The 18924-nt window shown below is 30.7% G+C and overlaps 1 protein-coding gene across 7 annotated transcripts in view; it reads left to right on the top strand.

Annotated features, from left to right (window-relative positions):
• LOC119610880 overlaps positions 1–18924 on the top strand; it is a 227722-nt gene that overhangs the window by 141865 nt on the left and 66933 nt on the right. For all 7 annotated transcript variants that reach the window (XM_037966331.1, XM_037966323.1, XM_037966317.1 and 4 more), the window contains exons 5-6: positions 5650–5864; positions 8584–8719. In XM_037966331.1, the coding sequence (XP_037822259.1) occupies positions 5650–5864; positions 8584–8719 (351 nt within the window). The remainder of the gene's footprint in view (positions 1–5649; positions 5865–8583; positions 8720–18924) is intronic.

Below are 18924 nucleotides of genomic sequence, written 5' to 3'. Positions count from 1 at the left end.
TTATAGTTTGTATGAATGTTTCCTGATTGTCAACCAGTGGTGTTTTGGTTTTTTATATGTACATATATACATACATTTTTGTATATTTTTTTTTAATATTAAACATTCATTGAAAATCATGTCACTTTTATAACCATTCAAAAAAAAAAATTGAATAACGTTGTATTGATATTTATGAGCCAGTGTGAGTGTGTATGATGTGACGATAACAATATTTTCATTTTTAGATATAAACAGAACAAACCGTTTTTTACTAGCGAATGGAATTGCCTTCATATGATGTTTGATCGATTTACGGTAAAGTTTTACTTTTTTTCATTTTTTTTATTCTAAATAATGACTTTTATGCTTAAACTATGGATAGAGAAAAAACGTAAACTAGAGATATATGTATGCCTGTTTTAGACAATGTTTCAAGCCATGCGGTTAACATGTCAAACTCATAAATTTTAGAGGTAATAATTTTTTTAGTTTTAACGTTACCTATAAAGGGGAAAAGTTAAAATAAAATTTAAGCAAATTTTATTTAAACTTAAGAACTTATGTATATTTATACTTATAGATATAGATATGGATTTATATTTAGATTTACAGATAAAATTTGTAAATAAAATTTAAGCAAATTTAATTTAAATTTAAAAACTTATGTATGTATGAATATACATAAGTTTTTAAATAGATATAGATATGGATTTATATTTAGATTTACATACACATGTAGATTTATTTTAAATAAAAGATTTTGTTTATGTATATCGCTATATATATGTATAATCTATTTCAACATTGCTGTAATTGCAAATTTACTTTAACTCTACCCTAACTCTAATCTAACTCTATTTTTCTAAATAAATGTTCATAAATAACTAGTACTCATGGTCAATTTTACTCATGAACGACATTTGGTGTTGTTATGGAAATCTGCAAAATCGGAAGTGGAATACCATAAATATTAAGAAAATATCATCCAAAAGGTGGAAGGGTAAAAATCCCTAATATCTGTCACTTTTTCTCATACTTTCCATACAAAAAAGCTATCACTAAATGTCCATATATTTTTCACACAGATACAAATTATGTTAAATTATTTAAAATTAGCATACCCTAATCAAAATTATGTACATACAAAATTTTGTTTACTTTTATAGAAAATTAAAATTGAATAAAATTTTTTTTTAATGTTTCAGTGAATAAATTCACGTGAATAAATTCTCATTCAGTAAGAAGCTTGTATTTTTAGTTTCATTATTTTATCTTCCATATTATAGAAAATTTCGAAAGTACTATTTGAAAAAACCTCTAAGAGATTATAATTTAATCAAAAATTTTATGTTTCGGTGTTCAATATATACAATTCAGAAAATATAATCGATGAATGAAAAAATACTAAAAGTCCCTTTCAGTAGATTCTCATTCACTAAGGTCCCTACATTTTAAATTTTATTTTCAATATCTATGTTCAATATCGTAAAAATATCAAAAAGTACCACCGGAAAAACGAAAAAGTACAAAAATCTCTCTCAATAAATTCTCATTTAATAAGGACCGTGTGTCATGTGTACCGGTTAACCATTATATAGAATCTGAATTTTGTACCATTTGAAGAATGGAAAAGTACCAAAGAGTTCCCACTTACAGGATATTTATTATTCAGTCAAGACGATGTATGTTAGAATTTATGTTTCTAGGTTGAATATTTAAGAAAATTCAAAAAGTACAATTTATGAGATAAAAAGGACGTGTATGAGGACGTGTATGCTTAACAGTAATGTGTTTTGAATTCATATTATAGAACATACAAAGAGTATCATTTGAAGAAAGAACAGTGTTATATTCGGCCATGCCGAATCTTATATACCCACCATCAAATCATCCTTATTAATAAATTTTGATATTATCGATCTAGTTTGAATCATATGTTGATATTAATATGAACATCAGGTACATATTTGGAAGAGGGCCAAGGGCTTAAGCATGGACCGTGCTATTCCGAATTAAAAATATTAATTTTCTTTGACCCAATATTTATAACCAAAAACTGTTTTTTTGTAAGAGTGGTTATATGGAGGGTAGAGTCAATTATGGACCTTTCCTTGTCGGTTTATACAATAATTGTTTGTATCTAATGTCGTTGAACTCGTATTTTTAATTCAGTCATGAGGTTTAAAGTAATTTTCTGAAGAAAGCCGAAAGTGGGGGTTTCTTATAAAACTACCGTAATTTGAAAGAACTTTTGAGTCACACATGAGCGTTTAAGTGATTTTCTGGAGCGAATCAATTATAGACCGATTTCAATAAGGACCGATCCTTATAAAATTTGATAGAGAGGTTTTGGCTCGCACGAAATTTGTTTATGTATAATTTTACCGCTGTACTCACATTTTTGAGCCAATAATGAGCGTTAAAGTCATTGTATAAAGGAGACCTTATTAGGGGGTTAGGGTCAATTATGGACACATCCTCATAAAATTTAAGAAAATGATTTTAGTTCCTATAAAACTTTTTTATGTCGAATTTTATTGTTATGCATATGCTTCTTAAGGTAGATATGAGCATTAAAGTCCTTTTCTGAAGGGGACCTTATAGGAGGTAGGGTCAATTATGGACCGATCCTTATAAAATTCTACGAAGAGATTTATGTTCCCATAAAACATGTTTGTGCCGAATTTCACACCTATTGATGCTTCTCTTAGCCAGTTATGGGCGATAAAGTCATTTTCTGAAGGGTACTTTATATGGGGGGTAGGGTCAATTATGGGCCTATCCTTATAAAATTTTACAAAGAGATTTATGTTCCCATAAAATATGTTTGTGCTGAATTTCACCGCTATTGATGCTTCTCTTAGCCAGTTATGGGCCATAAAGTCATTTTCTGAAGGGGACTTTAAATGGGGGGTATGTATGGACCGATCCTTATAAAATTTTACGAAGAAATTTACGTTCCCATAAAACATGTCTGTGCGGAATTCCACCGCTATTGATGTTTCTCTTAGCCAGTTATGGCCGATAAAGTCATTTTCTGAAGAGGACTTTATATGGGGGGTATGGTCAATTATGGGCCTATCCTTATAATATTTTACAATAAGATTTATGTTCCAATAAAACATGTTTGTGCGGAATTTCATCGCTATTGATGCTTTTCTTAGCCAGTTATGGGCGATAAAGTCATCTTCTGAAGGGAACTTTATGGGGGGTAGGGTCAATTATGGACCGATCCTTATAAAAATATATATGAAGAGATTTATGTTCCCATAAAACATGTTTGTGCCTAATTTCACCAATATGGATGCTTCTCTTAGCCAGTTATGGTCGATAAAGTCATTTTCTGAAGGGGACTTTATATGGAGGGTAGGGTCAATTATGGGCCTATCCTTATAAAATTTTACAAGGAGATTTATGTTCCCATAGAACATGTTTGTGCCGAATTTCACCGCTATTGGTTCTTCCCCTAGCAAGTTATGAGCGATAAAGTCATTTTCTGAAGGGGACTTTATATGGGGGGTAGGGTCAATTATGGACCGATCCTTATAAAATTTTACAGAGAGATTTTAGTTCCCATAAAACATGTTTGTGCCGAATTTTACCGCTATTGATGCTTTTCTTAGGCAGTTATGGGCGATAAAGTCATTTTCTGAAGGGGGGGTAGGGTCAATTGTGGACCGATCCTTATAAAATTTTACAGAGAGATTTAAGTTCCCATAAAACATGTTTGTGCCGAATTTCACCGCTATTGTTGCTTCTCTTAGGCAGTTATGGGCGATAAAGTCATTTTCTGAAGGGGACTTTATATGGGGGGTAGGGTCAATTATGGACCGATCCTTATAAAATTTTACAGAGAGATTTAAGTTCCCATAAAACATGTTTGTGCCGAATTTCACCGCTATTGATGCTTCTCCTAACCAGTTATGGGCGATAAAGTCATTTTCTGATGGGGATTTTATATGGGGGGTAGGGTCAATTATGGACCGATCCTTATAAAATTTTACAAAGAGATTTAGATTCCCATGAAACATGTTTGTGCCAAATTTCACCGCTATTGCTTCTTCCCTTAGCAAGTTATGAGCGATAAAGTCATTTTCTGAAGGGGGCCTTATATGGGGGCTAGGCGAAATTGTGGACCGATATTGCCCATTTTCAATACGAAACAAACTGCATCAACTGGAAGTATCTGTGCAAAATTTCAGCTCGCTAGCTGCTTCCATTTGGACTCTATCGTGTTTTCAACAGACAGACAGACAGACGGACAGACGGACAGACGGACATGGCTAGATCGTCTTAGAATCTAATAAGGACCCAGAATATATATACTTTTATGGGTCTTAGACGAATATTTCAATGTGTTACAAACGGAATGACAAAAACAATATACCCCCCATCTTTTTTGATGGTGGGTATAAAAAGTACCAAAAGTGGAATAAATTCTTCCTTAGTGGAAAGTGCTAATAAAAAGAGTACAATTTTTCCCCTTTTCGAATTTACTCGAATTTGGTCCCATATAGGCCTTAGTACTCGAATTCCAAAATAGCTTATTTTGTGTGAGTAAATAAACTGCTTTTTCAAATTTTCTAAAAATTGGATCAATGAGTTTGAATAAAACTAAATTTCACGTTTTTCTCCTTTTTGGTACTTTTTTCCCCAGTGAAATAGAAAAAATGTTGTTTCAATAAATATTACAGATGTACTCCGTAATTTAATAGGAATACTTCAATAAATCGAAAAAGTTTTCTTAATGAACAAAAAAAAAGTACCAAACATACAGTTTTCTCCCATTTACACCCAAAAAGGACTGAATTTTAGAAAAGTACGAAACAGGTATCTCCTAATTTTGGGAGATATATTCAAAATATTTACCAAAATGTTATATTGTTTATTAGTTAAAATATTATAAAGGTCCAAAAAAGGTACCAAAATCACTTTTGTTACACATTTTTACCCCTTAAAAGTACGAATTTCAAAAAAGTACCAGACACCCATCTGCTTATTTTAAGAGTAGATACAGGTGCATTTAAAATTTTTCTTGTATAACTAATATTAGGTAGGATAATTAATAAAACCTGTTTTTTCCCTTTTTTACCCGTAAATGTACAAATTTCCAAAAACCCCTCCTTAGTGGATATGAATAACCAAAAACACATATACTGTCAAAATATCATGATTATAGGTTCAGCAGTTTTGTCTGTGCGATGATGAATCATAGATAATGTGTATCTCCGGGTGTAAAGGGCACCAAAAATACCCGAAAAGCACCGAAATGGCAACACTGATTAAATATTACATATCACATTGTTATTACTATTTTCAGTTTGTGGAATATATAAGAAACATATATTTTATAAATTTGTGAGTTATGTCTGTCCGCTTGCATGTGCATGTGAAATTGTTATTAAAGTACAGGCCGCAATTTCCAAACCTAAGTCTATTGAAACAGGTTAAAATCGGTCCATTATATCATCTTGCCAGACACTTCATTTTATATGAACATAAACTTTATATAAACATAGATCCATCTTTAAATTTTTAGAAGGATCGTTTCACATTTGTTTCTCCAAAAATCAACTCTAACTATTTATATAACTGTTTTTACATACACATGTATATTAAAATCTTCAAATCGTTAATAATTTCTATCTTAAATTTTTCCAATTTCAGATTTATCTCGGGCTGCACTACGTGATGTAAATTTATATATTGAACCACCTGCTGTTCGACAAAACCAATCAGTAATATTACGTTGTCATTACACCATAGAGGGGGCACCACTATATTCGGTCAAATTTTATCGTGGACAATTAGAATTTTTCCGTTACACTCCAGGCGAATATCCTAATACAAAAGTATTTCATTTTCCCGGAATAAAAGTAGATGTGAGTATAGAATAGTATTATAATATAAATTTTAATAGAATTAAAAAAATGAAATTAAATTTAAGTTGGACTACTTTTTAACATTTTTTATACCCTCCACCACCATCAGTGGTGATAGAGGGTATATATAAGTTTGTCGTTCCGTGTGTAACACCAAGAAATATTCATCTAAGACCCAACAAAGTATATATATTCTGGGTCCTTATCAAATTCTGAGTCGATTTAGCTATGTCCGTCTGTCCGTCTGTCTGTCTGTCTGTGTAAAACACGCTCACGTTAAAACTAAGCAAAGGAAATCAACCAAATTCACCCAAAATATTTATTATTATCCTATTGAAAATCAGCAAAATCGGTTCACAACATAAAAAGTAATGAGTAAAAATTTCAGACTACCTCGAAAAAAATTACGTTTTTTTCATAATTCTTTTAAAGTTTTCTCAGAAACTACCAAAGATATTTCGATGAATTTTGTCACACATTATTTTTTAGGGCAGTGATCAATTATGTTCAAAATCTTTACAATCGATCCAATATTTCCCATAGCCCCCATACAAAGGTATATATTCCAGGAAATTAGTTTATCGTTAATAACTCCCTCAAATATATCGGTATCAACACAAAATGTTGTACATGTTAATATAATAGGAACAGAAATCATACTGTCAACGTAGACCTCAGTCGGTCCACAATTGGTCACAGCTCCCATATAAGGTCCGCTTCCGAAAATCACCTAAATGCACATATTTCATTGATGAATAGAGCTATTGTGATAAAATTCGAGTACGGTGTGTTTTGTATACATACAAATCATTCTACAAAATTTTTTACGGATCGGTCCATTATTGGTCATAGCTCCCATATAAGGCCCACTTCCGAAAATCATTTAAAAGCTCATATTTCATTGTCACCTAAAGCTATTCTGATGAAATTTGACACAAATATGTTTAGTCTAAATATAAATCACTCTACGAAATGTTTTCCGGATAGGCCCATAATTGGTCATAGCTCCCATATAAGCACGACTACCGAAAATCACTTAAACGCATATATTTCATTGAATTATTAAGCTATTGGGATAAAATTCGACACAAATCTGTTTTGTATACATACAAATCATTCTACAAAATTTTTTACGGATCGGTTCATAATTGGTCATAGATCCCATATAAGGCCCACTTCCGAAAGTCACTTAAAAGCACATATTTCAATGCTAAGTAAAGGTGTATTGATAAAATTCGAAACAAATATATTTTACCTAAACATGAATCACTTCACGAATTTTTTTCCGGATAGGCCCATAATTGGTCGTAGCTCCCATATAAGGTCCACTTCCGAAAATCACTTAAACGCATATATTTCATTGAATTCTAAAGCTATCGGGATAAAATTCGACAGAAATATGTTTTGTGTGCATTCAAATCATTGCACTATTTTTTTTACGGATCGGTCCCTTATTGGTCATACCTCCCATATAAGGCCAACTTCCGAAAATAACTTAAAAACACATATTTCAATGTCAGGTAAAGCTATCTTGACAAAATTCGACACAAATATGTTTTGCCTAAACATGAATCACTCTACGAAATTTTTTCCGGATAGGCCCATAATTGGTCATAGCTCCCATATAAGGTCCACTTACGAAAATCACTTAAACGCATATATTTCATTGAATTCTAAGGCTATAGGGGTAAAATTCAACTTGAAAAAGTTTTGTGTACATATGAATCATTCTACCACTTTTTTCTCGGATTGGTCCATTATTGGTCACAGCTCCCATATAAGGTCCACTTCTGAGAGTCACTTAAACACACATATTTCATTGTCAAATAAAGTTATCTTGAGAAAATTCGTCACAAATATGTTTTGTCTTTACATAAATCACTCTACGAGATTTTTCTGGATAGGCATATAAAACATTCTACCAAATTTGTTCTGGATCAGTCCATATTTGGTAATAGGACCACTTCAATCCCTTAAACGCACATATTTCATTATTAAATAAAGATATCTTGATAAAATATGATTTGTGCACATATGAATCACTTAAACGCACATTTTATACATAGATATACAATTTTACATAAATGTGTATTTTCTATATATGTATATAATTCATTATATGGAATTTTTTGCGGACCGGTTCATAAGTTGTCTTAGCTCCCATATAAGGTTAACTTCTGAAAATCACTTAGTAACACTTAATTCGTTATTAAATTATTATATCCGGATAAAATTCGACATGAGTATGTTCTGTGTATAGATAAATCATTCTATTAAAATGTTTTCGAACTGGCGTATTAATATAAATTTTTCTGGACCTAATCAAAATTAGTTCGACAAAAATTTTGGCAAGTTATCTAAAAGTTAGATAGTTAGATGGGTTTCAACAAAAAGTAGCTTGCTGGTGGAGGGTATTTAAGATTCGGCATAGCCGAATATAGCACTCTAACTTGTTATTATTTCGGATTGTAAAATATTTCTCAGTTCCGAAATGTCAACAATTTTTAACAGCTTAAATATTACTTGCCGAAATTGTTAAAAAGTTGTATGGAAAAGTTGTATGTACACTTCATTCTTTTTTTCCTCAACATTAAACTTTCCCAGTTTACACCTTGACATTTGAATTGTATTTTTAGTTTTTTTTTTCGCCTTAAATAAATATTAACGTTTAACTTTATTTTCTCTTCCACATATTTTTTGTTTGTAAAAAATTCTACAGGAAAGTGTTTCAAATGCCACCCAAGTTGTTATACGCAATGTGAACTTTGGTCTATCTGGAACTTTTTCTTGTGAAGTAACAGCCGATGCACCATTATTTTCAACCGCCACAGCATATGCTCAAATGCAAGTTGTCGGTAAGTTCGTAAAGTTGAATTTTTTTATATTTTTCATTATATTTCTATTATAAATTTTTTTGTTTAACATTTCCCACAATGAAAAGTTTACCATAAAATTTTACTCATCTGTGAATATGCATGGAATCAGTAAAAAAAAGCGTACAGTTTATTTCACACAAATTCACACTACACCATTTCTAATTGTTTGTTGATTATAGTTTTATTCCCAAACATTTTTTACAAATAAATTCCAATGTATTTATGAAATTATTCCAATGTATTTATGAAATTAGAAAAATATATTGATGTTTTAATAATAGGGTTGATTTACTATATATCTCTCGGTTAAAGGAACATAAATTTTATTTGAAATATAAATTTCAGAGTATTATCGGAATTATTTAAAATACAAAGTTGTTTTTCACTTAGAAATTCATACAAAACTGTCAGTTATTACATTTTTAAATTCAAGTGGAAATGGTGTAGAATTCAAGGCGTTATACCTGTCTGCCGTTTTTTTATGTGAGCCTCTAAATATACGTATCTGTCTCATGTCTGCAGTAGGTATTGTTTCAGATGACTTCAGTTTTTTCGTTTAATTTTTTTTTTTTTTTTTCAAATTGATTTTCATATATATTTTCCATATTTCTTTGGTGGCCGTTTTTTAACGTACGTAATTGTGGTATCCTTTCGATTTTTGTGTGATTATAAAGGATGGCTGTTTTTATAGCTGAGAGATATGCATTGTATTTATGTAGTTTGTTACCAAGGAAAACTTTTTAATTTAAATATTTTTTATAAATACAACTACAAAAGTAACATAATGTTTGTGTGACATTTTATTATGATGATGATTTTGCCCAAATATAAAAATAATTTTTTATATGAATAAAAAATTCAATTAATCTCAATACAATTGCTTAAAAAACTTTACTAAGGCCTTTGCATGTATTAATGTGTTGGTCTATCTCACGGTGGTATTTTTCAACTACTGGGTGAGCTTTGTGACGACTCACCTCCGCCCCTTCAATCTTCCGGCTAAGCCGGTTCATGTATAAGCACTTTGCTGAAGTACTTGAGCTATCTAATCTCTGACCATTACTGCCCCGTTGCTTAACTTGCGAGATGTAAAACATCACTTCCATTTACAACCACGCAGATGGGATGGCCTCTGTTGATTCGGCAACAGCACCTAGAGACGTAACCGGTAGACCGAAGTACGAATCCATCAAATAAGCTGAGACTTTGTTCTTACTCACAGTGACACACTGAGGTAATTCTGATATGAACAGAGTTTACTCTGAACATATCTGGACAAGGAAGGAAAATTCAATGGTATCATTTGTATATGATACCTTACATCCATCATCATTCAACCCAGCACACTTCCCATTCATCCTACACATTCATGAGAGAAAAACATAGGACACACTTATTCTAGGTAAACGGATGGGTGAGGCCCGCATACCCCACATTCATCCCGTACCAAATACAATTAACACCAACTCATTTCCAATGCTTAGTCCAACAGTCACTCTGTGGGGTACCTGTTGTTTCGGCAACAGCACCGAACTTATCCCGAAATATTGAGTTTACCTTACATCAGTCCTTTAACCGCCACTTACTCTCCCCGCAAATTTGGGTTTAAACCACAGCCACTACGTGGATCCCGAAGTAAAGTCAACCAACTGACCAACCAGGAAATAGTTATGCGGGCAACTGGCTACCCGTAGTACCAGATTATGTTGTTCTCTGGTTAGACCCCATGTCAAATCATACCAAAGACTAGCCGAGGAGTGAAGTGACATCACCAGTTTATAGTCCCGGCAGACTAGAGGTACTGATAGCCCCTCTATACCCCGGGATTTCAATACACCATGATGTGACATTTCATCATGGAAACATGCCCGGAGGCCTTTGCATGTATAGTGAAAGTATGTTTGCATGTTTTTTAGTTAGTCAATAGTTTTTAATTTGTTGTATCTTTTTCATATAGAATAACGTTAACTCATGCCGAAAAACGATTGAAAAGTGTAAAACTAAGTAAAAATAGGACCTTTTTGATTTCTTCAAAGTTTATTCCTTTCAAATTGGTATATTTTTTATGATATCATACCCACCTTAAAATATACCGATCGACTCAATCAATCAAAGAATCAATTTCTGTCCGGCTGGCACAAGGTACACCTCAATTTTCAAAATATTTTCATAATATTTGGACTGTACGGACGAAACTTATTAAAATGGCTGAAATCGTTCCATTATTTCACCTAAATAGATGAAAATAAAATTCTCTGCAAATTTTATAAGGATCGACCCATTATTGAACACAACTCCCATAAAAAGCCTATTTTAGAAAATTAGTTTTTCGTCAAGAAATTGCTTAAATACATCGGTATTAAAGTAAAATTCAAGAAAATGTTTTTGAGTAAAAAAATAAATAATTTTTAAAATACACTCATAACTTATTTATATTTACTTAACCATTAAATGTCCCACAAAAGCATCTATAAAATGCTAATTTAGATTCTCATCAAATCAAAGACATTGGTTTTAAAATGTCATTTAATGCTTAAATGTTTCTTTTTAATAATTAATCTATGTTGACATCAACCTTCTATTAAGTATCTTAAACAACACACTAATATTAGGTACTATGTTCTACGTACATAGTAAGTACGTACTACTAAATAAACAAACAAGAACAATTTACGTCATTAGTAGTGTATTTAAGTTTACATAATGTCAGAGGACATTATACTAAATACACAACATACATACATACATACATGTGTATGTGTGTATATAAGAATACAGCTTAGATTTAGCAAAATATGAGGAAGTAAGTTGAAGATGTGTGGCAGATGAAAAGGAAGAGATGAAAAAAAATATATGATTATAACGAGAAGAATACTAACAATTATGCGATAAATATAAACATGACTGCTAGCAGGAAGTCAGCCTTTAAGCTAAAAATTATGTATATTTAAGTACATACAAAAGATTTCAAAAGATGTGAAAAGAAACATAAAAAATTAAATATATTTCATGGAAGTTTCACAATTATAAGGAAAGAAGTTAGTTTATAGAATATGAAGAAAATTTTATTTATAGGTTCACTTAATCTTTAAAGTCGATTTAAAATCAAAACACTAACATTATTTTTTACATATGTGAGGTGCTTATTAAGGAACTTAACTCTGTAGGACTCTGAGATCCAAATTGAAAATTTTCACTCATCAGCCCCTCCCCTCTCTCGCATAACCAATTCGCTCATTTACTACAAAACTGGCACAATGGAATGTTGAATGATATTTTACTATTTCTGAAATATTTTTGAACAAATTTCAGTTGAAAATAATTTTTTTTTTGGAAAAATGAAAAGCCGTGATATTTTGTTTTGACAAAAACTTGAATATAATAGATATTTATACCCTACACCACTTTAGTGGGGAGGGTATATTGGGTTTGTGCTGATGTTTGTAACGCACAATAATATTGGTCCTATACCAACCTTAAAGTATACCAACTGGCTTAGAATCTTTTTCTCAGTCGATTTAGCTATGTCCGTCCGTCTGTCCGTCCGTCCATGTAAACCTTGTAATCAAACTACAGGTCGCAATTTTGAAGATAATTCAACGAAATTTGGTACATAATCTTCTATTGTCCCAGGGATGAAGCTATTGAAAATGGTTACGATCGGTCCATTATTTCACCTAGCCCCCATACAAATGAAACCCTGAATAGGGCTTGTAAACCTTGTAATCAAACTACAGGTCGCAATTTTGAAGAAATTCAATGAAATTTAGCACACGATCTTCTATGGTACCGGAGACGAAGCCTATTGAAAATGGTTAACATCGGTCCATTATTTCACCTAGCCCCCATACAACTGAACCGGACTAATAGGGCTTCTCAGTTCATAATTATGTTTAATTACTCGTACCTCGACAAAAAGCTGCAATACCTAGTTCTATACTAGCCTTGATGACCCTCATTAATTTTTTAATTATAAGGTCTTATTCCCCTATTCCCCCTATTCAAAGCCCCCTTCAAAATTCGACTTAAATGTCCACAATTTTATTCAACAATAAATGGCTTAAGTATATCTGAGGCAAGGTACAATTCAACTTAAATGCTTTCTTATGAAAACAAAATCACATTTTTTTTGTAAGAGCTACTGGAGACGAAGCCTGTCGGAATGGTTAACATCGGTCTTATTTCACATAACCCCCGTACAACTGAACCGGACGAATAGGGCTTTTAAGTTCATAATTATGTTTAATATATTCGTATCTCGATAAAATGCTGCGAAACCAAGTTCAATACTTGCCTTGATGATCCTCATGAATTTCTTGATTATAGGGTCACATTTTACCCTCATTTGAGCCCTGTAGTTTGATTGCAAGGTTTACATGGACGGACGGATAAACGGGCGGACAGACGGACGGACATAGCGAAACATTAGGAAAAACATGAATTTTTAATTGAAGTTCACAATTTTAAAAAATATATTTTCATACATACGTCTACAAAATAAATAGAAACTCTACCACTCAAAAGTGAAAATAAAACACTTTGCGCTTGAAAGTATGCAGCAAAAAAAAAAACAAATAAAAAGTTAAGAAAAACTTGGTGAGCCTTTGTATATGCTTATGCGTGGCTGTGTGCATTAGGAAACAACTAAATCGCTAAAAGGTGTTTGCACTATCAACGACAATACAACATTCTCTGTTGTCACACTTTACCCCTTACCCGTTCTATGTTTTCCATAAGACAAAAAAGGTAAATGAGCAAAATGGTTAGAGAAGAAAAAAAAAAATAACAGAGAAAATAAAAGAAGTACGTGATGAAAGGTAAGCAAATGAGTTTAAAAGTACATACAATTACAATAAAGAACAGCAGCAGTGCCTCCATTTTGGCTTCTACAACCGCCAACTACTGTGTCATGCAGTTTAAAATAAGAAAAAATGAAAGAAAAGCGTTATGTAGGTTTTACATTAAGAAAAGGTGCAAAAGAAAATATTGTGTTTTTATGTCAAGAGTTTTTTACATTTGCAATTCTAGTTTTCTTGGTTTTTTTTTTCAAGGCAAGTTAAAAAAAATATTGACAGCTTTTTTTTTTAGAAAACTATAAAAAATGTGAATTTAAATAGTGTTTGCACACGTAAACGCACATGAAGTAGTTTAGTTATACATGTTTTTATTCTATAGTCTGTAAATTTTTTTCGAATGTATATATATCTTTTGTAATTCTGACTGTAGCCGTAGCAATTTAAATGACTGTTGGCATTCATTTCATTCAATCTTTGTTTTTCGTTATTGTCCCTTTTTTCCTTTCATATACATTTCTTACAGTAAAGTTTATGACCGCTGGCAAACATATTGTTCTATGTTTGGAAAAAAAATGTTTATTTTATTTTTGTCTTTTTTACATTTTCTATGATTTGGTTACACTTTTGAAGTGTCCTTTTTAGGGTTGGTAAATATTGCCTTTGGGATGGATATACATAGTTTTTATTCAATTCATTATTTTCTATACCAAACAATCTAATTTATTTGAAAATTGTTTATGTTGTTTTTATTTGTCTACGCATAAGAAAGTGGATTTAGTTGTTGGGCTATACGAAAGTAAAAAAAAAGGTCTCAAAGTGTTAACAAATAGGATTATTTGTTATTGTAATTATAGGTAATTTAAAGAATATTTCAGTCCAAATAACAACAAAAAACGTATGGGTGAAATATCTTTGTATAAGCAAATTCTAATGTGTATTCTTTAATATTTGCTTAAAGTTTCACACATATGATCTATATATATATATGTATATAAAAAAGAAGCCTTACTGACTGATTCATCATCGCACAGACAGATAGAAATTTTGACAGTAAATGTGTTTTTGGTTGTGTAGGTCCATTAAGGAGGGATTTTTGGAAATTTGTACATTTAGGGATAAAAAAGGGAAAAGAGGGTAAAACAGGATTTCTTAATTATCTTAACTAATATTAGTGATACAAAAACATTTTAAATGCACCTGTATCTACTCTTAAAATAAGCAGATGGGTGTCTAGTACTTTTTTGAAATTCGTACTTTTAAGGGGTGAAAATGAGTAACAAAGGAGATTTTGGTACCTTTTTTGGCGCTTTATAACTTTTTAACTAATAAACATAATAAAATTTTTGTAAATAATTTTACTATATCTCCCAAAATTAGGAGACATCTGTTTGTTACTTTTTTAAAATTCGGTCTTTTTTATGTATAAAAGGGAGAAAACTGTATTTTTGGAACTTTTTAAAAAAACTTTTTCGATTTATTGAAGTATTTCTATTAAATTACGGACTTACCCTGTAATATTTATTGAAACAAAATTTTTGCTATTTAAGTGGGGAAAAAAGTACCAAAAAGGGGGAAAAACTGGAAATTTTATTTTATTCAAACTCATTGAGCCAATTTTTATAAAATTTGAAAAAGTAGTTTATTTACTCACACAAAATATGCTGTTGGTATATTATTTTGGAAGTCGAGTACTTAGACAAATTCGAGTAAATTGTTTGGTACCTTTTTAAAGCACAATTTTTCTCGAACAACTGAATGACGATTTGAATCGTTTGACTTTTATCTGTGATATAGAGATTTAAATACGCACATTTTGTAAACTTAAATCTCAAAAAGTATATTTCCAAGCAAGAAGGGAAATAATTGTACTATTTTTATTAGTACTTTTCACTGAGGTAGAATTTATTCCACTTTTGGTACTTTTTCTTTCTTCAAATATACTCTTTGTGTGTTCTACAATATGAATTAAAAACACACGATTATTAAACATATACGATCCTCATTGAATAAGATTCTTTAAGAGAGAACTTTTTAGTAATTTTTATCTTATAAATGGTACCTTTTGAATTTTCTAAAATATTCAACCTGGGAATATAAATTTTAACATACATGGTCTTGACTGAGTAATATTTTGTAAGTGGGAACTCTTTGGTACTTTTCCATTCTTCAATTGGTACTTTTTGAATTCTCTACAGTGGTTAACCGGAACACATGTCACACGGTCGTTATTAAATGAGAATTTATTGAGAGAGATTTTTGTACTTTTTCGTTCAAATAGTTCAAATAGTACGTTAAAAATTTTCTATAATGTGGAAGCTAAACGAATGAAACTAAAAATACAAGCTTCTTTCTGAATGCGAATTTATTCACATGATATTGAATGTAAAAAACTGAAACATTAAAAAATGTTTAATCAATTTTAATTTTCTGTAAAAGTAAATAAAATTTTGTATGTATGTATTTAATTTTGGTTAGGGTAGCGAAACACCCAGGATATGCTAGTTTTGTATAAAAAATGCTTCAAATGCAAAACAGTTTAACTGACCCCTTACCATGCCTTTTCGCAATTTTAAAAGACGCATAACTATGTATATAAAAGAGCTTCAATTTAATCATAAATTTTATTAATCATGTCAAAGATGTAATATAATTAAATCTTAAAAAAATAACCAATCAATTAACCTTTATTAAAAATACAAAAATCTCTTAATTTTTCATTTGAAATCATATGTATGTAAACGAAAAAATTTGCATATTTTCATATATAATATTAATGAATATATTTATGTAGAAATATTTCACAAAAAAACTTGTTTGCTCTCCAAAAGCTACTAAAACAAAAGAAACGTATGTAACTGTGATGAGTATTCAAATTAAAATAATAAACAGTTGTTATTCCTGTTAGATTGTTTATAACACACAAACTTACATATAAATAAATTAAATATTTTTCATGTGTATGTGACAGGAAGTAAGTACTTGAAGATGAATACATGTATATGTAAGCAGTACATTCTTCAACTGAATGTCGTTCACACCACACTCCCGACTCCCATACAACCGAGTGTGTGGTAGAAGCACATTAATCCTGTATGATGTTAGTTGGTATATATATTATAAAAAAGACAACTTCATTGAAGCGTTTTTGTGTGAAAAGGAAGAAATATTTATGTATGTACACTAGGGTGGCTCCAAAATGGTATTTGCTGATGAAAACTTAGTTCATTCTAAGATACCATTTCTCAAAATTTTTGTCCTGACGTCAATATTTGGTGAGCTGCATCAAAGGATAAAAAGGTCCTTTTTTAAGGTCTTTGTGATTTTTATCATATTTCTTGCAAATAAACCATATGCAAATTTAATATCATATGAACGGTCTTTGGGAAACGATTTCAATGACAGAACACAATTTCGTATACAACTCCAAAATTATTACAAATGTCGTATTTTTTCGGAACATTTTTAAGATTACGGAGCCACCGTAATCTACTCATATACGGAAAATAAATACAACTTAAAAGAAATCTGAATAAATATACAGATAGATATAATTATACAACTACCCAGCAAAAACTTTTATTAAGAAGCTATTAAAAATTACTTTCACTACTTATTCATGAACATTGCTCGCTTACAAACAAGAATTTAAATACGAACCTGGGTCTCATAGTCTGCTAGTCTGCTGTTGTACTCACACCACCAAAGAAATACTATTTTGCTTAATTTTGTGAAAAGTCAAAATAAATACTCAGGTATATGATTATACGTAAGTTAGAGTTTGTAATAGTAAAGCATATGGTATGTAGTAGTCATTCAAAAAGTTGTTGTTGTGTAAGTAGGTACAAGTTATTATCAAGTTTTTGCTGGGTGGGTCATTTATTTATTTGATATTTAGATGAATGTTTGTATGATTAAAAACGAAGAGAAGGAGTAGGGGTTTATCTTTCTATTGTTGTTGAATATCAAAATTCGTTGACTTTAAGAAATGTTAGAACAATAATTTAGTTCGTAGTATAAGTAGAAGTAAAAGATTGCTATAAGCGATTTTTTAAGTTCCTTTTTTAATTATTTTTTTCCCTAAATTTTTTAAAAATAAAAGAAATTCAAACTATACTTATACATAAATTCAGACTTATTTGCGTACTTCTTCAGTTTTGACCAGATCGTTAAGCACCCTATTTTTAATAGATTATTCTACTTAAACGTAAAGTCAGACTTATTTGAATCGACACGATGTAGAGTACTTTTAATGTACTTCTACAGTCTTGACTTACAACCAGATGTGAAGTTTATTCAAAGTACTTCTGCAGTTTTGACCAGATCGTTAAGCCCTCCATTTTAAATAGATTATTCTACTTGTTTGAGTAGACACGATGTGAAGTACCTTCAATGTACTTCTACAGTCTTGACCTACAACCAGATAGTTAGTAGATAGTTAAGCCTCCTATTTTAAACAGATTATTCTACCGAAATCCCTATCTAAATGGAAAGAGAAACAAATTAGTAGAATTATAAAAGGATTCCGTAAACTTATTAAAACCGACTATAGAGCAACTTAGTTACAGTTAATGACAGTAATTTTCTACTGATGTTATTTTATATTGTATTTGTTTCTATGTACGTATTGTTAAACATTATGTATATTTCTATGTATGTGAAAAAAAAAACGAATACAGTATGTGTAACACTAGTATATGAGTTGGTTTTAAAACAAAAAGATATTTTACAGAAATATTTATTTGCATGTACTCAGGCGTATATGTATAAGCGTGCGTGAGCGATTTTTCTTTCTATTGTAGCTGTTAAAATATTTTCAATTGTTGTTTTTTTTTTCTTTTGTTTTTGTTACTGTTGATAGCGGTAACAATAAAAAAATCTATTTAATTTAAATTAGACACGCTTATTGTATGTAATTTCTCATTTTAATGAAGTGTACTTGTTACAACGAGCTTCTTACAACGATAATAGGAAATTAAATTGAGGTTTTCAATGGCAGAGGATAAATGAAAAGGAAACTAACATATACGGTTACAAGTGCTCATACTTATACTCATATTCACCATTGAAATAAAGATATGTGTATATAAAAGGAAGCAGCTGGCAAATTGTTTTTTAAAGAATTTCTTAAAATTTAAGATCATTTTAGTATTTATTACATACATGCATCGTACATGTGTCCCGAGGAACAGTCTTTTTAAGAATCTCATGTGGGAATACCTCGCAATCGTTGCGTATTAAAGTACTGAACACGATTAAAATGAAAAATATATTTTTACGGTCTTCAGTTCCCTATCATCGATTGAAATTCGTGAATTGAATTGTGAAAAAAATATCTAAAATTTTTTTAAATGTTTCGTTTGGTAGGATTTCTTACAATATAGGCTTTAC

The sequence above is a fragment of the Lucilia sericata genome, unplaced genomic scaffold (genome assembly GCF_015586225.1).
Source record: "Lucilia sericata isolate MDLA Ls3-8-SP2 unplaced genomic scaffold, ASM1558622v1 Contig000029F_arrow, whole genome shotgun sequence".
Taxonomy (NCBI): domain Eukaryota; kingdom Metazoa; phylum Arthropoda; class Insecta; order Diptera; family Calliphoridae; genus Lucilia; species Lucilia sericata.
The sequence above is the reverse complement of the archived record's forward strand: the minus strand, read 5'-3'. Positions and strand labels throughout refer to the sequence as shown.